The following is a 23,106-nucleotide window of genomic DNA, read 5'->3' as shown; positions in this document are numbered from 1 at the left end:
CCCATCGCGAGACAACCGCGCCTTCGAAAACCGTTGCCTCACGCGGCTGCGTTGGCGGGCGAAGCGCCCCATAACGTCCCGCCGAAAAAACCCCGCCGTCCTCCCGGCCCTCGCGTTGGGCGGGGAGGCCGTTTCTCCTCTCCCCGCGCCCCGTTTCCCTTTTCTACACCTCCCCCTGGCACGGCGGCTATTGTCCCGCTTTCCCCACAGAAACCGGGGAGGCCATTTCTTTTAATTGTAACCGTTTGGGAATGGTTTCCTTAAACGTCGCATAAATGAAGAAAAAAATGAGGGTATTTTAAAAAGAAACCCAAGATTTAAATTGAAGGGGAAACAAGGGAGACCTCCCTTCCTTTTTCCTTGAGGTAAGAAATCAGAGAAGCGCCCCGTAAAGAGAGGACCCCCCCCCCCCCCAGCACCAAGAAGCGGCCAAGTCCTTAGGGGGAACTTAACGTTCTGAATGAAGGCCGGCGGCGGAAGTTCCGCCTCCCGGCTCAGGAAAGGTAAGGAGCGGGAAGCGGAAGTGCCTTGGCTTCGCGAACTCACACTCGGAGAGCGGAGGAGAGGGGGCGGCGAGCGTCTTTCTCTACGAGCCGGGGAGGGCAGCCCGTGGGCACGAAAGCAGCGGTGCTTCGGCGGTCCCCTGCGGCAAGTGTCTGTCTGTCGGGCGGCGGCGAGAGGCGGGATGCTTCTGGGGACCCTTGGCGGGGAAAGCGGGGCGGCCCTTCCCTCCCTTCTCCGGGAAATGCCGGCACCAAGCAGGAACTCGGCAGCTCTGGCGCCGCCTTCCGGGCTCGGCCTTGGCGGGGGAAGGGAGGTCGGCCCGTCTCGGCAACCGCTTGCCTGACGGGCCGGCGGTGGTGTGTGACGAGACAGCCGGTTCGAGTGGTTAGGTCAGCCGCCATTCTAAAAAGACTGAATCCAGGCTCTGCCTGGGTTCCTAGATTCCTTCCGGTCTTAAGCAGACGGAGAAAACGGTTTAGGGGGGCGGGGAACTAATGGAGGTGTTGGGGGGGGAGTGGGAGCAGAGTATCCCCCACTCGGGCCAAGGATCGGCACGTGGAGTGAAAAATTGGGAGGAGGCAGGAAAGGAAAGGGATGAAAGGGGCCATCCTGAAGCATCAGCAACAAGAGACGGAGACGAACTACGGAGAGAAGGAGTTAAACAGAAAATGTGGATGGGATGGTTATTAGGATTATCATGTTCTGCTTTTCTGATGTCGTTCCTGTATCACTAGCACAGAGTTGAGTGTCTGTGGTCTTCCAGATGTTGTTGGACATCACTGTTGGCTCTGCTGGCTTAAGAGAGCTGCCTTCCAGTATCATCTACGCAGGACCACATTTTGCCCATCGGTCTGTTAGAAGCAGCAAAAAAGATAAATCAAAATAAGGTTCTTGATGTGTAGAAAAGGCAGAAAGGAAATTTAAGCCTCTTGAAAAGCTAAGTACTGTGACCTGTTAGCCATATAGGACTAGTGTCAAATAAGGCCACCACAGCATGATATAATGGGTACCTTATAGCTCTCAGCATTTGTTCTGATACTCATGTCTTTATTTACTCTCTGCAGCATGTTCCCATGTGAAGATTTGTGCCGGTGCTGCATGAACAGTGCTTAATCTCTCCTTTAAGTGTGATGCCTGAAGTCAAAGGTATGTGTACTTGGAAGGCTTTCTCTACGAACCGGGGTTGGATAAACAGGTGGATAAACAGGACCTGGGGTGTGTGTGGCTTCCATAAGGAGTATCTAAAAGTGTTGTATGTATATACTTCTGTTTGGTTCAATTTCAGTGTGTTACTTCACCTCTAGATACACCAAGGTCATAATAAAAAATGTAGTTGTTATAGTTGGATTGCAGTTAGGCTCTTAGTCACAATCTCAGACTCCAAAGCTATTCTGCCTTATCCTATATGTGTGGCCAGTTATACTGTCCATGTTTAGAGACATTGTTTTTCTCATTACTCTCAAGACCTTGTCTTGGGAAATAAGTAGATTACTGGTAAATTGTGATGTCTGCAAAGTTATAGCATTTTGTTTTCATCTCAGAGAAGTAATTTTAAATCCAGTTTCAGATATGACTATGAAGAATACCTTTGTAAAGTTGCCCCACCTCACCAGTTTTTTCTGTTTATGCTGCCCTATCTTAAAAGTTTGCTGGGGAACAGATTATAGTAATGGCAACTTCTGCTGACTTAGAACCCTCAACAAAGGTGAGGAATCTTTGACCCTCTAGATGTTTTGGGAGTTTCATTCCAGAAATGTCAGCTAGCATAGCTAATGGTATAGAACTGTGGAAACATCTGGAGAACTAGAGGCTTCCTTTACCTAAAGGATGCTCTCCTGTTTGCAGGCCACTGTTAGGCCATCACCCATGTATAAGGGCTGCAACTACCATATTTGAAATGTACCAGGTATCCCAAAATAAATAACAAGATCAGAAAGTGCTTGTTTATGGTTCTGTACTTCATGCCCCTTCTGCTGTGTGTTCCCTGCCGACACCCCCACTCACCAGCATTGCTCCTTCCCTCCCCATCACTTGATCTTCCAGTCTGGGCAGGAGCTCTGACTTCCCTTCTCTGCCTCTTCCGGTAGCTGGCCACTCAAAGGCAGCACTGCAGGAATCCCTGCCCCACCTCCTAGTCTAAGTGACCAGCTGCCGGAGGAGGAAGATCTTGCAACAGGGAGGGAAGAAGCAGTGTGTGCCAGCTGGGGTGGGGGTCAGGGAACATGTGGCAACTGTATTGCCACACAGATGACTTATGACAAAGAGACACAAAGTACTTCATGCTCATCTCTAGTTCTGTAGTTCAGCAGATAGTTGGTAGTTATTGTAATAAGTAAGTCCAAGAGTGATGCTTAATCATCTAATGTTTGAACAAGTGGCTGGTACAATTTTATTTGATTTGTCAAGGTATGTATCCCTGCTTCTTTTGTAACCATTTTCCTGTGGAATGGAAACAAGAGTTTCAGAGTTTTATTATTTGTTTTTCAATTCCTATTCCATCTTTTCTGTATGTAGCACCCAGTGCAGCTGACTGCGATAAATGGTAAACACATGAAACAAATTTGAAATCAATAAAATTTCCCCTTTCAGTGTATGGTTAATACATTTTAGCAAATATAATCTATTGGTACCTTAGAAATGAACATATTTATGGTGGCATTGGGCGTTATCCTCCATTACCTGAGCTCCTGGGTGTTGTGATACACATGTACCTTGCAGCTCATGAGGTGCTGCCTATGATGTATGCAAGTTAAGCACAGTGGCTGATCACAATGGTCAGTATCCTCTTGTATATCTCTCCTAGCATAGCAGCAGTGTCATTATCCACAGTGGCAGATGGACACTAAAGTACTCCGTTTTTTATTTTGGGGTGTATGTGACTTGTGCACAATGAGATGAAGTTGCATGAACACTGAAATAAAAAAAAAAAACTTAGCAGCAGATTTGCTAATGACATCATTCCCTCTGCATTGGCAGAACTCAGCAAAAAGTTAGTGGCCAATAACAGCTGAAGACATTATTACTTACTTTAGAATAATAATTTAAGAGCCATGATGAGAGAGAATTCTAGTACTAATTTTACAGCTAAATTGACAAATAAATTCTCAGTACATTGAGAGGAAAGGCAGTCTGCTGGAAATTGGGAAAAAATATCACAGTCTCTGGGTTTCCAGCTGGCCACCTTTCCCAGTTGGCTGAGCGTTGTGTAAATGGAGACTGGAAGTTTAAACGTCTCCTCACAGTTGGTATCGCTGTCCAGTTGATTGCTGTGGAGATGTAAAGGTGTGTATATGTGACATGGTGATAGCTTTCCACCATGGATCAAACAGTGTTTGTCACCTCTGCCTTAGGACTTTATCATAAACTGGGAGTTATCTCCCAGTAAAAAGAGTTAAGTTAGTTTATCAAAGTAAGGAGACTTTGTTGTTGTTTAGTCGTTAAGTCATGTCCGACTCTTTGTGACCTCATGGACCAGAGCACGCCAGGCCTTCCTATCTTCAAGGAGACTTACAGTCTTATTATAAGCTATCAGAGGATATATTTTTAGGTAGGTTATGAAGTGGGCATTAAGTCTCTGAAAAATTGTGCCACAATAAAATGCTTTAATACTTAATTTTGGAGTGGAGAAGAAAGTTTAATTGTGGATGGAAGAACTGATATATACAGTGGTGCCCCGTATAGCGAGGTTAATCCGTTCCGGATTAACCTTCGCTATACGAAAACATCGCTGTGCGGGTAAGTAAAACCTATTGGAACGCATTAAACTTAGTTTAATGCGTTCCAATAAGTGTGCAAACTTACCCCTCCAGCGATGTTTTCGCGTCCGGCGGCCATTTTGGAGCCGCCGATCAGCTGTTCGGCAGCTCCAAAATGGCCGCCGGAGCCCCAATCGTCGCAAAGCGAGTGTGGCGATTGGGGCTGATCTGTATAGCGATCCCCAAAAAGGGATCGCTATACGGATTTTTCGTTAAACAGTGCACTCGTTAAGCGAGGCACCACTGTAATCTGTTTCTAGTAGACAGTAGGCTGGTGTTTCATAATGTGGCATTGAATTTTTATTTGATACCTGGTAACACTTTTCTGATTTTTACAAACTATTTAAAGAACATTAATCTGAATTGCAGTTGATTACTGTTTTTGTTCCAGTACAGTAGTGTTGAAAAATGGCTAAAAGAGTGGCAGAAAAGGAATTGACTGACAGGAATTGGGATCAAGAAGAAGAAACTGAGGAGGTAAATAATGCTATGTGCTGCTTTTAGTAATGAATGGAGTAGTTGGTAACAAAATGAATAGAAAGATTTTGCAAGTATAAACTATCATATTTATTAGTATGGCAGTTCTGTACAGCTAGTAAACTATAAATCTCTTAGATCAAATTGCAGCCAGACAGCCAGTTCTTCCTTTCTTGTATTTACAAAGAATCTGGAGCAGGACTGCTGTTGAAAAAAACATGTTCAAATATATGGGATCTTTAATTTACTCTAAGAGATAACATGTTACTTGTACAGTATGTAGCAATTTTACTGTTCAAATTTTATATAAAGAAAGATTATTGGTGTCTTATGAAGGGAGTTGAATAGAAAAGTCTTGAAATTCCCTGGGTATTGCTACATTTTTCAGTGATGGCCTCTTTCACAGCTGTAGTATAAGGTTGAGTTTTTGGCTAGTCAAAACATTTTGTCATGGAATTGAACATCTTTAAGCAATATAACTTTAATCTTTGATATAAAATACATTCTTCAGAACTCTTTAAAATGTGAATAGGCAGGATTATTTCTACCCTGTTTCCCCAAAAATAAGACCTAACCTGAAAATAAGCCCTAGTATGATTTTTTCAGGATGCTCGTAATATAAGTTCTACCCCCAAAATAAGCCCCAGTTAAGTGAAAACCTGCCCTCCACCATTATGCAGCAACCAGAAAATGACATGACTGTATTTGAATAAATGTAGAATGTTGTACATGAAAATAATAAATCATCCTCTGAAAATAAGCCCTAATGCTTTTTTGGAGCAAAAATCAATATACAGTGGTGCCTCGCATAGCGAGGTTAATCCGTTCCGGATTAACCTTCGCTATAGCGAAACATCGCTAAACGGAAATAAAAAAGCAATAGAAACGCATTGAACTTTGTTCAATGCGTTCCTATGGCTTTAAAACTCACCGTTAAGCGATCTTCCTCCATAGCGCCGCCATTTTCGCGCCCTCGGTAAGCGAGGGCAGGGCGCGAAAATGCGGCGTGGACCTTCCAGCGGCCATTTTGGAACCGCCGATCAGCTGTTCTCCCCCGCTTCGTTATGAGATATTCACTAAGCGAATCGCTTAGCGAATATCGCAAAGCGAAAAAACGCCATAGGGGCCATCGCTGAGCGAATGCTCCAGCGATGGCCCAGAGCCCCTCGTTAAGCGATTTAATTGCTCAACGGGGCGCTCGTTAAGCGAGGCACCACTGTAAGACCCTGTCTTATTTTCAGGGAAACACGGTAATCCTGTTCATCAAATTCTACTTGAACTTAAGTATAGCCATTCCTAATAGAGTTGGAAAATACAGTGGTGCCCCGCTTGACGACAATAATCCGTTCCAGCAAAATCGCTGTGGAACGAAATTGTCATCAAGTGGGGGGAAAACCCCATTGAAACGCATTAAAAACCAGTTAATGCTTTCCAATGGGCGAAATACCTCATCGTCCAGTGAAGATCCTCCATAGGGCGGCCTGTTAAGTGAAAAATCAGCCCTGAAAACAGCAGGGAGCCATTTTTGCACAGCGGGTGGCCATTTTGAAACCTGACGATCAGCTGTTTTTAGATCGTCATAAAGCAAAAAAAATCTGTTCCCAAAGCAGGGAACGATCATCGTCAAGCGTTTTTTCCTATTTAAACATTTTGCGGTCGCAAAAGCAATCGCAAAAACATTGTTGTAAAGCGGATTTGTCATGGAGTGGGGTAATCGTTAAGCGGGGCACCACTGTATATAGTTTGTGAAATTTCAGATACAAATACGATAGATGAAATTGAGTAATAATATCTAGGGATATGCATGGGAGAATTTTTGATTCGCTTTTGTTCTTGGGCTGGGCTCCTCTTTTGGTCTGAGTTTTTTTAAGTACATGTCCTTTTGGTAGACCTGGAACTAGTAGAATCTTTTGGGTTTTTCAGTTCAGTTTTTCCATTCTGGTTTCTGGTGATAGAGTCAATTAAGTCCCACAGAACCCTCAAACCTAGTCTGAAAAAAGCGGGGACAAGGCAACAAATCGTCTACTTCAAAAGTGGGCAACAATGCAATACAGTACAGGAGAGGAAAAAAATCATCTACAGACATGGGCAGGCACTAACAATAAATTAAAGTTCATATTCATCATCATGTCATCATCCTTATAAATTTACCAGCAAGAAACAGTACAAATAAGAAAGAGAAATCATCATCTTATCAGAAAAACACACTCAGTAATGGTGCTGTAATCAAACCCCCAAAAATGTGGGTGACTAGGGAGACAGCTCTACCACTTTGATGACTTCAGCCAAGCAGTGGAGGCTGCAGTCCACCAGGTCAAGAGCAGGCTGGCATTCTAGGCAACAATAAAGGAAACCGGAATAAACTCCAAAAAATCAATAAAATAAAAAGACGATCCTTGGAGGGAATCCAAGCAATATAGAAAGTAATTCAAAAGTAAAGGAACAGCAGCAATTTTTTTAAAAGTGTAGTACCAGTTCCAATAACAGGCCAGTGGGGAATAAATATAAATTAAAATGGACTCAGAGAAGCTTTCTCAGCAGCAACAGCTAAGAAGTCACCAAGCGACTAAAGATTCATACTTCCCACCCATCTCTTTTCATATCTTAATTTACAGCTGAGAGTCCTCCGCATGAGACTTGCAATACAGTGGTGCCTTGATTTAAGAACTTAATCTGTATTGTAACGGTGGCTGTAAGTCAAAACGTTCTTAAGTCTAAGCAGCATTTCCCATAGGAATCATTGAAAACTGATTAATCCGTTCCGGCCGAAGAAAAAAATATACACACAAAAAAAATTAAAAATAAAACACTGCAAGTCCCACGCTGGGCCTGCAAAAAAAAAATCACCAAAAAACAAACAACAAAGCACAGAAACATACCCCCACAGCCCAAACCTACCCTCCAAAACCCACCCAGAACAACTTTTTTTAAAGAAGAAAAGCAGCACCTTACCAGTCTGAAGCCTCCCAGGGGTCCCCCGTCGCCGCCTTTGGAGGTCTTCTAGGGCTTCCCCTCCACCATGGGAGACCTCCGGGGGGGCACCGCCGATCGCCACCTTCAAGCTTTCCCAGGGGGTAGATCAGGCCTACCAGGGGAGGGCTTCCCCTTGTAGGCCCTGTCTACCCCCAGGAGAGCACATTCATACTACAGTCTCATACTTACCTGATGCAAGTAAACCTAAGTTTACTGAGAAAATTAAGTAAACCTGCTATGAATTTATACAGTGGTTGTTGTTATTGCACTTTTAAGTGGCATATTTGAAGATTTACTATTTTGGGAGTTTGTGGGATGGATAGGTGATCAGAAATGGAGAGGAGTCCTGAAAAGTCTGGGTGGTGTGCACGATCCTTCTGACATCTATTTAGTATCTTCTCCAAATAGTTTGCCCTTTCTAAGAATATGATATCATTTGCAGGTGGGAACTTTTTCAGTTGCCAGTGAAGATGTGTTGAAGAACAGAGCTATTAAAAAGGCAAAGCGCAGAAATGTGGTTCTTGAGGTACAGAAATACAAGTAACGTTAAAATAAACATCCTAATTCATAGCCTTCTAGGCTATTTATATTGTTTAAAACTAAAATGATATCTGGTGCCTACATAATAGGTACACAAGTACTGAGCAATGCTATATAGCAGTGGTTCTCCACCTTGAGTCCCCAGATCTTGGACTGCAAATCCCAGTAGCCTTCACTGAGCCAGGATTTCTGGGAGCTCTAATACAAGAACATCTGGGGATCCAAGGTTGGGAATCTGCTATATAAATTCAATTGATTATGTAACTGAAATGGCTGGACAATGCTTGATAGAAGTTTAAACGTTTCTGTTTGAAGTGACTTGTATCTCAGAAGTTTGTATTATATTGGAATAGCCCCAAAGGGGAGCATAGTTTGATGGATGGGGGGGGGGAATCACCAATATTACAAATAATTATTCTCTTAATTTTGGGGGGGGGGGTTAGATACCAGGAGAGAGTGTCTTTTATAGCAACTCATTTGCTAAGCCCAAATATTAAGTTTCAGTGCGTATTGCATATCTGAATTTGTGAATATCTGAATTGCTAACCTGGTGCTTCCTGTGCTGGCTGGAAGGCTGAGAATTAAATGCTCATTATCTGGGGGACACCAAGTTGGAGAAGACTGCCCCAGAAAATTCACACAGGGGAAGTGAGGCAGAATTATTTGTGTGTGATGATTTTTTGTGTGTGTGATGAGTTTTTTGAGGCACATGAACAGAAATAATAAGTTGATTTTTTTAATTGATAAAGGCAATTTTGTGCCTGTACTATAGAGAAAGAGGGATGGATTTTAATTGTAACTTCAGTTTAAAAGTTGCCCTTGTATTTTGTCATTTGTAATTGACTTTTTGTAATTGGCCAAAGCCTATCTTTGGTTCAGATTGTTCTGTAGGTCCTCAAGAATATTTATAGTACAGTGGCTAAGTTCAGAGTAACACAAGAGCAGAGATTCAAATAATTCATGAGCAGAATACCCATGGACATTCCCAGTTGTTCTTGCTTGTGCCAGTGAAAGTAGCCAAATTAAACAGAAAGCAACAATTTATTTCTGCATCCAGACGAGGATTCCTCATTTCTGACTCTATAATGTGAAGACAGAGTTGGTCACTGGCTTCTACTTCCTAGCTCTCTGCTGAGTGGCAAGTTACGAGTCCCAGTTTGGATGGAGTGTTCATAGTGCGTTGTCTAGCTCATGCTTACAGGAGGAACCAGGTAGATGCAGTTCCTATCCAGCTTGCATGGTCTTAGGAGTTCTGTGTAAATATGTCTGATGTGAATAAATAAGATAACTGTGTTGTGCTTATTTGGGAAGAGTTTAGTAAGGTTTGGGAAGACTGAGTAAACATGCATAAGACTGACTTTCAGGTCACTGCGTTGCCAGGTGATAGTAACTTACCTATATTTTCTTTCAGTCCGAGAGTGGTGGAGCTTTTAAAGGGTTTAAAGGTTTCGTTTTACCCTCTGGAGGTGGTGGATTTTCTGGCTTTGGCAATGGTACCGGAACTAAGCCTTTAGGAGGACTATCCAATGGCAGCAGCAGCATTACATATAATTCTTCATTCACCAACTTAAGAACAGGTGCTGAAACCCAGACTACATTCAGTAAGTTCACCCCAATTGTGTATGCTACAGAAATAGCCTTAATATTTCTTTGAACAATAACTTTAGAAGTGTGCCAAGTGGTTAAAATGGGAGTTGAAAGATTTGGTTGAATGTGGGCCACATGGAGAAGAAAGCTGTTAGTAGCTTGCTGGCAGAGTGTAAGCTTTGCAATTCCAGTTTCTTCTGTGATAACTTCAGCTGAAAGCTTTTGCATAAAAGGACAGGGGAATGGCAAGACTGAGATGGAGAAAGGCTGCAGCTCTTGTCTCATTTATTTATTTTTCATTTTATTTTGAGTGTGCAGGACAACTAAAATGATAACATAGTACATGAGAGTTTACGTTCTTATAAAGGTTATGCGATGCAAATACTGGGTCAGTGCTATAGAGGTTCTTCAGTTTCATTGGTTGAAGAACACAGTGTAAACTTCCATAGTTTGGCAAGAGGCACATAGTTGTTTCCACTCCTGCATTTATAGCTGCCCGGAATTAGGATGCCAAGAATGTAGTGGTTTTTATTCTTCCTTTCATGGCACTTCTTTGTTGCGGTGGACGATTAAAATTAGGAAAATCAATTTATTTTGAATTTAATAATTTCTTAAACAAGTTTACATAATGATTTGTTACATGCTAAAAGTTATTCGGCTTTCAACTGCATAGAGCCTTCTTGTTACTATAAGATCATAGTCTAAACATTCTGGCCATTTTGCCCCAATTCCTTTTGCACTGCTGAATTATGTCTACTTATGCAAGAGAGATTTGCAAAGATATTGAACATAATCAGCAGTTTGAAAGCCAGGGTTGCAATTCTGTTGTTATTCCACTTATTTGGAATCAAGTCGTTTTAAACAAAGTAGGTTTTATTTCCAAATAAGCTCAGGATCAACTGCAACAAGTTTCTGGAAACAAAAGATAGTGATTGCTAAACAAGATAGTGACTGAAGGCTTGTTCCATTTTTTCAATTTCTTTCCTGAAAGTTGCCAGCTCCTATGGAAACCCTTTTGTCACCAGGAAGTCATTGGGGGCTGCAAGACAGGTGTATGTGTCTTAAATTTCTGAAAAATAGCAGTGACTGATAATGTCATCAACCTTATGTGGCATAACACACGAAACAGTGTTTCAACTAGTATTCTTGCATGAAATCAGTGATTAATGTCCATGGTTTTTGTTTGAAGAAAAGCTAAAAATATTGTAGTCTTGAATAGCTGAAGGATATAAAGTAGAGATGAAAGATTAGTCACATAGGCTAAGTAGATCATCCTAGGATGGTAAATAATGGTGTAGAAGTAAATCCAAGCTGTTATACTCTGCAAGTTTTTTGTTTATATTTGAAAATATTTCTGGTAGTAGGATTGATATAATGTCTGCAGGAAGAATTTGATTTTGGACATGTCATTCCATTGTTGTAGGATCCATACTTTTGCCGCTCTTAATCAAGCTCAAAAGCTACATTTCTTTCTAATAGGCTCTGTGATGTCTGGTGTTTCAATGAATAGTACTGTGGCTGAGAAGAAGCCTGCAAGTATGGAAGCAAATGGTGAGAGCCAACAGCCATTGTCATCCAGTTTCACTCAAAATAAAACGTACAGCTCTGATGTTTACCATAAACAGTTAGCGGCTCTGAACTGTTCCGTGCGTGACTGGATAGTAAAACATGTAAATGCCAATCCGCTTTGTGACCTGACACCGATCTTCCGAGACTATGAGAAGTATTTGGCTGAAATAGAACAACGTGGAATCAGTAGTGACAATAGCTCCGAATATGACAATAACAAGGCAACTGGAGCTCAGCCTGCCTCTGTGTTTGGGAGTGCAAATCTTCAGCAAGGTTCAACATTTTTCTTTAACAACAAATCTGAAGATACATTGGGGAAGAAAACTGAATCAGAAAAGAAAGCAGAACCAAAACTAGAGTCTACATCAACTGTCTCATTCACTTTTAGCAAGAGTCTTGACAACTCTGGTGTGAATTCTGGTCCATTGCCCAGTTTCTCATTCTCTGGAAGTGCAGGATTATTTGGAAAAGATGTAAACCAAGGCAAGATTATTCCTTCATTTTCCAGCAGTGCAATAGATACCCAGGCAGAAAGCGGTGGCACTGAGGATAAAGGTAAATAAATATACTTTAGAAATTGAAAAGAGGATGCAAATCACCTTCCACTGAAATTTCTGATGAGACTTCTACAACATACTGGATTATACCCATCAGCAGTTAAACATTTGCAGTTTTGAAATTTGTAGGGACTACAAGGGGGATTACAATATGGATAGTGGCAATCATATATCCCTCAGGTGAATGCATGTGTCTGATTGGCTAGGATAAAGAGAGGTCCCTTCTGCGAAATCTGACAGTTTGAAGACAAAATGGCCACTATGGCAGTCCTCTTCCCCTCTACTGAATTCTGCAGTGTATGTCAAGAGTTTGGATTAGGGATCCCTTTTGCCTCTCAGTGTAGAGAGACAGAGAAACTTCCAGAATCTGTTGTTTCATCTTTGTCCCCAAAGCCTGATATAAAGTGAAAAACTGAAAATGTGGCCTTTTTCCAGAATTTTCTTCAGATTCCAGGGATGCTACTGGTGACTATAAGTAAAGGCTGGTTTCCAGGGTCAACAAAATCCTGTGAATGTTTTTGTATTTTACACATTTTGCAATGTATTCTATGCCAGTTAGGAAGAGAGGGGTAAATGCATGGTTGTATGTTATACTCTTTTCAGTGTAAGAGATAGGGCAGCTGTGCAATTATAATTATTTTGCTTTTTGTATTATGGGAAAAATCTGTAAAATTAAATACATGTAAGCCCCATAGAAAACCATCAAGTTTGCGGGCAGTTAATTTAATAGGAAATGTGATTTAGAAAGGTTATAAGCTATTGTTTTCAAAATATTGAAGGTGTAAAATGAAGAATCTCTTCGCTATTTGCATAAGATTTGTATCACTTGCCACAACTTATTTGTGGCTAATTGTTGAGATGCTAGGGTGTGTCTAACTTGTCTGTCTTGTCACACACCCAGTAGTGCAGCAAGTATGTACCATGGCACGTTGTCAGTTAGCTGTATCAAGTTCCACATGAAAACCATTAGGATTCTAGCCATTGAACTATTATTAGTGTGGGAAATGCACTGTTTAATTAGTGTGAGTTGAAAAGATTATCTGTTATCTAATATTTCTAATTTTGCTTTATCATCAACATGGCTTTGCTTGAAGAATACCTATTTATGAAGAAACTACCAAGACAAAAGTGAAGTTTAATAATCATCTAATCTTTCATGAGCTACTAGTGTATCCTGGTAGATAGAGTGATGGGTTATGACTCAGGAGACCTGGGTTCAAATCCCTGCTTGGCTATAGAAAGTCACCGGAGTAATTGTGCTGTTAAAACCACTTATCACGTACTTTGAAAATCTACCCTGTTGGGGTTACCATAAGTCAAATTCAACTGAAAGTACATAACAAATAAAATATTTTGTTCCTCACAGGGGGTGATGATGAAGAAGAGGAGCCACCAAAAGTAGTCATTAACGAAGTAAAGGAGGAAGATGCCTACTACTCAAAGAAGTGAGCTATGTCCTTTGAAATTGTTATTGTGTTTATGTACTTACTGTACAATAAGTAATTAGGAATGGATTTCTGCATATTTGTGTGTGTGTGTGTGTGTGTGTGTGTAAGTGAGAATCTTCAGCAGTTTGCTTCAGAAAAAGAGTAGCTTTAACTGCCTTAAGATACTGTTTATCTTTTTTTTCCATACTTAAGCATGTATCTTGACTGATAGATTCCACTGCATGTGCTGGTCTTTAGTTTAGGAAAAAGTGTTATGTTGAGCTCCAGATATCTGTTTAGACTTATCCAAGTGCCTATGGTCCTTTTTCTTTTTGTGATAAAACAACGAATGTTGAAAATTCCTTAAATTTCATAGTCTACATATTGCATTGGGCTTCAGAACAACTCTGAAGTCTCTTTATGTTTTTATGCTAGTTGTATTGACGGTTATTTAACTTAAGTGGTAAAGCATCTCAACATGCTATTGGACCATGTTCAAAAGATCACCGGCAATTAACTCTTCATCTGGACAGTTCAGCATATGTTTAAACAATTTGTTTGCATGCTGGTGCAGCAAGTAGGTGAGCCATTTGAGGGATAACCTGTCCCTGTGAAATGTATTTCTGCCTATCTGAACATGTTCTAAACTGCATTTTTTCAGATGCAAAATCTTCTACAAGAAAGATAATGAGTTTAAAGAAAAAGGAGTGGGAACACTACACTTAAAAAATGCTGGCAATGAGAAGACTCAGCTTTTAGTACGAGCAGATACTAATTTGGGTATGTCATATGTCACATTTCTTAGAACTAGCTCTGTAAACTTGCTGTAAACCGCCTCTTCAAAGCCAAAGACTTTTTCCCTTCTAACACTCCAGATGTTTGGCATTTTTTTACAGTTATATCTGCATTTGTAGCCCCAAAATTGTTCCCTCAAGTAAGCAGTGTGCAGCTGTGTTCTGATATACCTCCCAAGTAGGATTAGCTGCATTTACTGGTAGAGTACTTTGCAGAGGGTTAATAAGTCTGGAATCTTGATGCAAAACAGCATTGGCATGCACTCTTTTCTTCTGTGGAATATTAGGCCACAGGATTTCAAGAACTTGTGTCTCACTGGTTTTTACATACCTCAATGGAAACAATATAGCTGGAATGTTTTCAGTCGCAGTCTAGCCCGTTTTGGGAAATAGTAGCCGATGTTATTAGAGAATTAGTGAAGGAATTGGCAGATTTTCCATCTTAAAGAATCTCTGGTAGTAAGACAGGGAATGACCTACGCCCTACGGACTGAAAACATTTTTCAAATGCTTGCAAGTATCTCTGTCATACAGAGAAGGGGTGTGATCTGTTCTCAGTCATTCCAGAGTGCAGTACACATAGTAATAGGCTGAAATTACGGGAAGTCAGATTTCAGTTGAATATTAGGAAAACGTCCTAATTGTTAGAGCAGTATGACAATGGAGCCAATTACCTTGGAAGGTGGTGAGCACGCCAATGCTGAAAGCATTCAAGAGAAATTAGACAACTATCTATCAGATACACTTTGATTTGGATTACTGCATTAAGCCAGGGGTTGGACACAGTGACCTTACTGTCTGCCCGCCTTTCAAATATCATAAATCAGAATGAGAGACTTGATCTCAGAATGTGAAAAATAGTAACAGTCCTTATTCCAGTTTTAAAATGAGAATTTTAAAACTAGAATAAAGACTCTTACTATTTTTATACACCCTGAGACCTAGTCTCTCATTCTGATTTCTGACATCACTGGATGTACCAGTTCCTTCAGATGTGTCAGGGGCCCCCATTGAGAATGGCTGCTTTAGGGAGCCACGGTTCCTAATCTTAATCAAAAGTTTATTTCTCCTTTCAGCGAAATCTTACATCTAAGTGGATTACATCCACTACCCACAAATAATTATTGAAAGGAGTGCTGCTGTTTTATAAAGTGGCTTGCCAAAAAAAAAAAAGCGAGATTTCACAGACCTGTAATTTCAAATGTGTTTTCCTGGTTCAGTTGTTAGAAGGACATCTAATGGCGTATGTCACAGCCTAATTATTGCTGAAGGTTAAATGCCTTAGAGCAGTGGTCTCCAACCTTGGACCTCCAGATGTTCTTGGACTTCAACTCCCAGAAATCCTGGACAGCAAAGGTGGTGGTGAAGGTTTCTGGGAGTTGTAGTCCAAGAACATCTGGAGGCCCAAGGTTGGGGACCACTGCCTTAGAGTGTATCTTTCCAAGAAGCTTGGTCATGCATTGTTTAGGAATATTGATAAGTGCAGTGGTCATAGTAAAAAGATGCTTCTGTTAGATAATTGTGTAGTATTTTATGTTCTCTAAAGTAAATGTGAAAATTGGTTGTTGTGGGTTTTTCGGGCTCTTTGGCTGTGTTCTGAAGGTTGTTCTTCCTAATGTTTCACCAGACTCTGTGGCCGGCATCTGAAGAGGACAGCACTCTGTGCTCTGGATGTGTCCAGAGCACAGAGTGCTGTCCTCTGAAGATGCCGGCCACAGAGACTGGTGAAATGTTAGGAAGAACAACCTTCAGAACACGGCGAAAGAGCCCAAAAAACCCACAACAACCATTAGATCCCGGCCATGAAAGCCTTTGTGAAAAACTCTGAAAGCATACTCCCAATATTTTTCCTATTTTGGGGGGGGGGGTAATATGGGTGATTCATAAAGGCAGTAACATTTTACTAGCAAGAGAAATGAACTGGATGGTAAGGCTGCATATCCTAGCGTTCTGTGATATAAATCAAAAATAGTTTTTCCTGCTTCTCAAGAACCCTCATTATTTGCATACAGTCATGGCCAAAAATCTTGGCACCCTTGCAATTCTGATTTGAGAGAAAAAATTGTGGAAAAACATTGACAGTCTCAAGGCTACAAGTCCATCACCAGAGATCTTAATGTTCCTGTGTCCACTGTGCACAATATCATCAAGAGGTTTACGGCCCATGTCACTGTAGCTAACCTCCCTGGAAGTGAATGGAAGAACAGAATTACTGAAAAATTACAATGAAGGATTGGTTGAATGGTTGATACAGAACCCAGATTAACTTCCAAACAAATTCAAGCTGATCTGCAGATGCAGGGTATAACAGTGTCAGCTCGCACTATCCATCACCATCTGAATGAAAAGGGACACTATGGTAGGAGACCCAGGAAGACAACACTTCTGACATAAAGGCATAAAAAAGCAAGACTGGCGTGTGACAAAACCACAATCCTTCTGGGAGAATATACTGTGGACAGATAAGACAAAAGTAGAGCTTTTGGGTCAAGGACATCATGGCACTGTTTACACAAAAAAGAATGAGGCATTCAAAGAAAAGAACACAGTCCCTACAGTCAAACATGGTGGAGGTTCAAGTATGTTTTGGGGTTGCTTTGCTGCTTCTGGCACTGGATGCCTTGACTGTGTGAACGGTATCATGAAATTTGATGATTACCCAAGAATTTTGGGGTGCAACATAGTGACTAGTGTCAGAAAGCTGCATCTTCACCAGAGGTCATGAGTCTTCCAGCAGGATAATGACCTGAAACACACTTCAAAAAGCACTCAGAAGTGTGGTTACAAAAAAATCACTGGAGAGTTCTGAAATGGCCAGCAATGAGTCCAGATCTGAATCCCATAGAACAGAGGTCCCTAACTGCCAGACTGGGCTGCGGAGACAATCTCCCCCCACTCCCGCATGCACCCACCCACACACAGCCTGTTTGCCCCTGCACGCACCTGCACCCACATGAGTGCTCCCCCACCCCTTCGCACATGCGCATGAGTGCCACCTGAGCACTGCGCTGCCCTTTGCTGGCACGAGTGCCCCTGCTCCTTTGAGCATGAGCGCCTGCACAAGAATACGCCTGCGCAGGGGGGTGCCCCACCTTCCCCAGCCGGTCTACGGGGCTAAAAAGGTTGGGGACCGCTGCCATAGAACACCTGTGGAGAGATCTCAAAACAGTACTTGGGAGAAAGCATCCTTCAAATCTGAAGGCTCTGGAGCAGTTTGCAAAAGAAGAGTGGTCCAAAATTCCAATAAGAAGTGTAAGAATTTCATTCACGGTTACAGGAAGCGATTGAGTTCAGTTATTTTTTCCAAACCGGGTGCTACCAAATATCAATTTTATTTATTTATGTATTTATTTATTTATTTATATCATGCCCATTTGGTATATTCTACCACTCTGGGCGGCTTAATCAAGTTAAGGGTGCCAATAATTTGGCCAGTGCATTTTTGGGTTTCTGTGTGGGATTGTATCAGACTTCTGGTTTGTGTGTTGTGTGTGTATGTGTTCCAACACAAGCCAAAGAAATGAACATGTGAGTACCAATACATTTGCAACTGCCAGCTGACATATGCCATCTAGAGTGAAACTGAGAAGCAGATTATGTGAGATTTCTGTAGTTGTTACTTTGCTAGTTTCTGCAAGATACCTTGATAATGTCTGCTATTAAAAGATAATGCATCAAGGTAACATGGCTATAATTGTGTTGTCTTTCATAGTTCCTGAAGAAGGGCACTAAACAAATTGCCAAAATTAATAAAAAGCATTTATTTTATTATTTTATTTGTGCATATTGAGTTCCATCTCTCCCTGCTCATTGTATGTATCTCACACAACCTACTTCTGTCACAGTGGTTTTCAAACTGGGGTCCCCAGATGTTCTTGGACTGCAGTTCCCAGAAGCCTTCACCACTTGATGTGCTGATCAGGATTTCTGGGAGTGCCAGCCCCAAGAACATCTGGTGACCTCAGTTTGAGAACTACTGCTCTATCGTGCTTCATAAATAGTTGTGTTTTGTAAGTGCATTTATCTTGCTATACAATGCATTGTAACTTGCTGTTTTTCTAACTCCATTCTCCTGCAGGCAACATATTGCTGAACATTTTGGTGCCACCTAAGATGCCATGCTCAAGAACAGGAAAGAACAACGTTCTTATTGTCTGTGTTCCAAATCCACCCATTGATGAGAAGAATGCCACTGACCCTGTTCCTATCTTGATAAGAGTAAAAACAAGTGAGGATGCAGATGAGTTGCACAAAATTTTGCTGGAGAAAAAGGAGGTCTAACATTAGTCTGTTGAATGTTATGAGGGAAATTTGCCAAACTGCTGCTGCTCATTTTCCCCCCTCTCCTCTTGACTGTACTAGTAACTTTTTAACTCACTTCTCTGACATTCTAAGGACTATCTTAGGAATTTTGAAGGGTTTGCCTGAGGAGGGAAAGAAACTAAGAAGGTCAATAAAAGCTTTAACCTAAACAGAAGTGTCAGTCTTTCCTCCCTTCCAGTTAGAAATGCCTGATGTGTAAACCGTATTTCAGTAAAACTTGCATATCAGAAATTTGGTAGGAAGCAAACGATACAGGTAGGAAGAAGGAATGGACATAAACACCTGGGATTTATTCCAAAGTTTGAAGAAAGATCACTTTCCTCAAGGGGAAATTGCTGTTCAGATTCTGTTGAAAGAAAAATTTACAGCTGAACAGTTACAAGAGAACACTCTAGTCTGCAGGGTTTTTTTTCCTAAAAATAATTGTCACATCATTGTGCTTCAAGGCCAGTTACATAGCTATCTCTCCTATGGGAACAACCAAGATTCCATTATTTTTTCTCTCTCTCATTCCATTGAGAAACAGTTGATGGAGAAGCTTATGGGTCTGTACCCTTTTCTTGGACATGATATAGCTTGTCTCCTGAATTTTTGTCAGAAGATGAGTCTCATGGCACTTCAGTGGTTCTGATCCACCGTGGTTTTCTGCCAAATCCCGTTACAGGGTTTAAGGTTTGAAAATCATGTAAAGTGCCCATTAGTGTTTGGGGGCTTGTGCCAGAGAAATGTGAACTGTTCTATATTCACATGCGCACATGCTTAAAAAAATCAGCATTCAGACATTGGGTATCATGCTATGTAAGGCGTCTTACTAGTGTAGTAACTAGCAAAACCACAAGTAGTCCAAAGGGTATGATTGTGCGAAATTTTGAAATATCTGAATCTTTAATATACATTAGTACTTTAAACTGGAAAAGAGGTGAAATGCTATAGAACCAGAGTCCATTTTAAATATGAATTGGTGCCTTCCTGTATCAGGTTTAAGGGCTGGACCTCTAGAACAGAAACATACAGTGAAATATCTTGAATTATGTTCCAGCAAGGAATTGTACCGCACAAGCTGTACGGAAATGCAAGCAGTTCCCTGCCAGTGAAGTTGCTACTGGGTTAAACTTCTAGCCTTCAAGTGGGACAGAAACCAGAAATTGTAACTTACACGATATTGTAATACTGTGTTTCCCCGAAAATAGGACAGGGTCTTATATTAATTTTTGCTCCAAAAATGTCTTAGGGCTTATTTTCAGGGGATTTTTTTAAATGTACAACAATTATATTTATGCAAATACAGACATGTCATCTTCTGGTTGCTGTACAATGGTGAAGGGTGGGGTTTCACTTAACTAGGGCTTATTTTTGGGGTAGGGCTTACATTATGAGCATCCTGAAAAATCATACTAGGGCTTATTTTCAGGTTAGGTCTTATTTTCGGGGAAGCAGGGTAAATGGAACATACATGCTGAATTCAGTTGTGCAATTAGAGGCTTGTGTTGAACGGTTAAGAGCTTCGTTAAAGCTGCTCGCTTTTGAAGAAAAAGTGTCTTAAAAATCTTGGCAGGTCTATGTACTGTGTCTAAACAGATTCTTTGAAGGCAAATAGCCTGCTTTTTCTTGTAAGCCCATAACTGGTTCTATCCCCACACACATCTCACAGTTTTTACATTAAGACTGTTAACATTACCAATATATTGTGTACATTGCACTTGTTTGATTTCAAAAGTGCAGCTGCGTATGTTTAAAAATTCTCTAATTACAGGGTAAAGAAGTCACATAGCAGTTTATTAAGATATGCTGTGTGTTCTTATATCCTTAGCTGTGTCTTAAATGTGATGCTGTTTCTTTAAGAAATCCAGTGTGTGCACATTGAAACTTCAGAAAGAGAAACGAAACAAACAGAATGGGTGAGTCCTCCCAACATCCATTAAATGTTTGCAAGAGGTGCTCCAAAATCAAAAGTTTGTTGTCCTAGAAGTCAGTTGATCATGACACATAACAGGATTCTCTAGTCCATAATGCATAATAAGGCAAATCGAGCTAATACACTGGTGGCATTTGGGGAAATTAAACATACATTCAAGGTATCAGATATGCCAAAGTAGAGATTTTACTACAGAAATGGTTGGTGGAAGCAAAAGATGCATTAGATGCAATCTAGAGTCTAGACTAGCAGATTTTTTACAGGAATCACATTTTGGCAAGCGGATAAAAACAGATTTCCTAAGAAAGAAGGCCACCTGCTTAGGCTTCATTTATAAGCTGGAAACATGAATCACATGCTTCCCCTGAAATAGGTTAAAAGGTCTGTGTAAAACTGGATTATTGTTAAAATATGCACAAATTATAGCTTTAAATAATTGTATTTAAAAAATTTAATTGCAACAAGCCATTTGGTAAGTGTTGTATAATGAAGGGATGTCACAATATACAAGTCTAATCACTTGTCACCTTCTGGATATGGTGTTTGTAGTCTTAATAGGATTAAGCTGTTCTGTTGTGTGTTCATAAGATTCCCAACTTAATGTACAAAATCATTTTTGCTTTGTAACAGCAGTAGAGAGCTTTAGGTTCATCTGATGACTTGCTAGGTACTGCCTATTTGCACACGCAGTGTCTTCTCTCATTAAGCCTTGGTTTTCTCTGAGATGGTAAGTGTATTTTTCCCATAATACCATCATGTGGGCTTTTTTTAAGGTTTTGAACATTGTTCTCCCCATTCTAAAATATTAAAAAGCTTCATAAGGCATAATTAGTACCAGTAGTAACTTTTAAGGTAAAATATGCTAGCATTTATGGTCCTGGACTTTTGATCCACCAGCCATAGGAGTGAATCCCTCAAGACTTCCTTAAAATTAATTTGAATTTGCCCACTCTTGCTTTAGACCAGTGGTTCCCAACCTTGGGTCTCTAGATGTTCTTGGACTATGTTGGCCAGGATTTCTGGGAGCTGTAATCCAACATCATCTTGGAACCCAAAGTTAGGAACCACTAATGTAGACCGACATGCTCCAGCTTGCTGCTTCCCAGATGTGTTATATTAGATGGCCACGGTGGCTGCAGATGATAGGAGTTGGAAACAGAATATTGAATGTGTCAGTTTGAAGAGGTTCCTGTAGACTACAGGCTGTGGCTCAAGACAGTTTAGTATGATATATGTTGAGTCAGAATGGTTGTACAGTGGTGCCTCGCTTAACGGCGATAATTCGACTAGATAGGCGGGATATAAATTAAATAAATAAATAAAATAAATAAATAAGCGAAAACGTAAAGCGAAAATAAAAAGCCCATTGAAACGCATTGAAAACCATTCAGTGCATTCCAATGGGCTAAAAACTCAGTCCAGCAAAGATCCTCCATACGGCAGCCTGTATAGCGAGGAATCTGTCCCTAAACACAGCGGGGAGCCATTTTAATTACCCGGCGGCCATTTTGAAGCTGCCGATCAGCTGTTAAAAAACATTATTTTGCGAAGAATCGGTCCCGAAGCAAGGAACCGATCATCGCAAAGCAAAAAAACCCTACTTAGACCATTGTTTTGCGATCGCAAAAACGTCGTGAAGTGGATTTGTCGTAATGTGGGGTAATCGTAAAGCGGGGCACGACTAATCTTTGGTTATAATCTTCTGTCTAGACAAGAATGATGAAGGGCAGAGAATCTTTATTAATAAAAGGAAAACTAGAGCAGAACTGGTGGGGTATATATAGTTGGGGGAGAGTACTATCTTTTTAAAAAATAATTTGAAAGATTTGTTGTCCTACAACTTTTGTGCAGACATTTCATGAAGTAAATGATTTGGGTGCCAGGATATCTGGCTACATTTGCTGTATTTTCAATCTGAATCAAAATATAATCTGGACACCAGTAGCTACGCAAGAAAAATTGAGTTCAGATCATACTTTAGCTTCCTTTTGCAACATCATGTAACCTTTAAAAAACACAAACTCTGAAGACTGTTCTGTTCAAATGCCTTAAATTATTTTTAGCAGAAGTTGCATACCTTAGATGTAATATTTGATATATTTCATAGTGCATGGAAATAATGTACAAAGTTTTAATGAATAGCTGCCTGAACAATCTGTATGAATCTTTCCACTTACTATAACAATAAGATTTGTTTGTTTTCCAGCTGCCCAGAACACCATCTTAACAGAAAGCTGCCTTGTAACTTTTTCTCATGCCATTTGCTAATTGTGCTTTCTGAGGAAATGTACAAATGTCCATGAAAATGTGAATAAACCATTGGGAGATGTTAACTCATTTGTGCATGTTGGCATTCCACCTGCCTTGGTTTGGTTGGACAGACGGTGACATCAGGACATCTGATGTTATGTCAGATTTAGGAAGAGCTACTGTGAAGAATTGCCAGTTCCATGTATGTCTGGCCACTGTGTGCAATACTGAAGAGGAGAATAGCCAATGTGATATTGCTAAAATAGGCAAGGATTTACCTGCTCCTTAAAACCTATGCATTTGTGCTAGGGATGTGAAGAAACCTCACCCATGTCTCATTTCTGGTGGATACAGACTGTCAATGATTCTCCAACAATTCTTGCCTCCAGTGCAAGACAGAGATGTGAGCTACCTTTTTTCACCATAGTGGATTTG

The 23,106-nt window shown here is 40.8% G+C and overlaps 1 protein-coding gene across 14 annotated transcripts; it reads left to right on the top strand.

The window, feature by feature from the left end:
* The first annotated feature begins 69 nt into the window (after window positions 1–69).
* NUP50 (nucleoporin 50) lies at window positions 70–22,754 on the top strand. 14 transcript variants are annotated; one of them, XM_078394176.1, is made up of 9 exons: window positions 70–503; window positions 1,569–1,650; window positions 4,656–4,736; window positions 8,152–8,235; window positions 9,661–9,850; window positions 11,316–11,387; window positions 13,329–13,407; window positions 14,051–14,169; window positions 18,262–22,754. In XM_078394176.1, exons 3-9 carry the CDS (start codon window positions 4,668–4,670, stop codon window positions 18,462–18,464), a joined length of 816 nt encoding a protein of 271 aa, XP_078250302.1. In that variant the 5' UTR covers window positions 70–503; window positions 1,569–1,650; window positions 4,656–4,667; the 3' UTR covers window positions 18,465–22,754. The 14 variants fall into 14 exon arrangements, with proteins under 14 accessions (XP_078250302.1, XP_072856961.1, XP_078250299.1 ...); XM_073000860.2 differs by having other exon boundaries at window positions 11,316–11,960; XM_078394173.1 differs by having other exon boundaries at window positions 4,651–4,736.
* Window positions 22,755–23,106: the final 352 nt, after the last annotated feature.

This window comes from Pogona vitticeps, chromosome 5 (assembly GCF_051106095.1).
Source record: "Pogona vitticeps strain Pit_001003342236 chromosome 5, PviZW2.1, whole genome shotgun sequence".
Classification (NCBI taxonomy): Eukaryota; Metazoa; Chordata; class Lepidosauria; order Squamata; family Agamidae; genus Pogona; species Pogona vitticeps.
Note: the sequence above shows the minus strand (reverse complement) of the source record. Positions and strands in the feature narration are given on the sequence as shown.

What these genes read in the sequence shown, in the direction of transcription:
- NUP50 (XM_073000860.2), top strand. Translation starts at nt 4,668, where the DNA reads ATGGCTAAAAGAGTGGCAGAAAAGGAATTGACTGACAGGAATTGGGAT. An exon ending in GCAGAAATGTGGTTCTTGAG is followed by an intron (nt 8,236 to 9,660) that starts GTACAGAAATAC and finishes ATTTTCTTTCAG; the next exon opens with TCCGAGAGTGGTGGAGCTTT. An exon ending in ACGAGCAGATACTAATTTGG is followed by an intron (nt 14,170 to 18,261) that starts GTATGTCATATG and finishes ATTCTCCTGCAG; the next exon opens with GCAACATATTGCTGAACATT.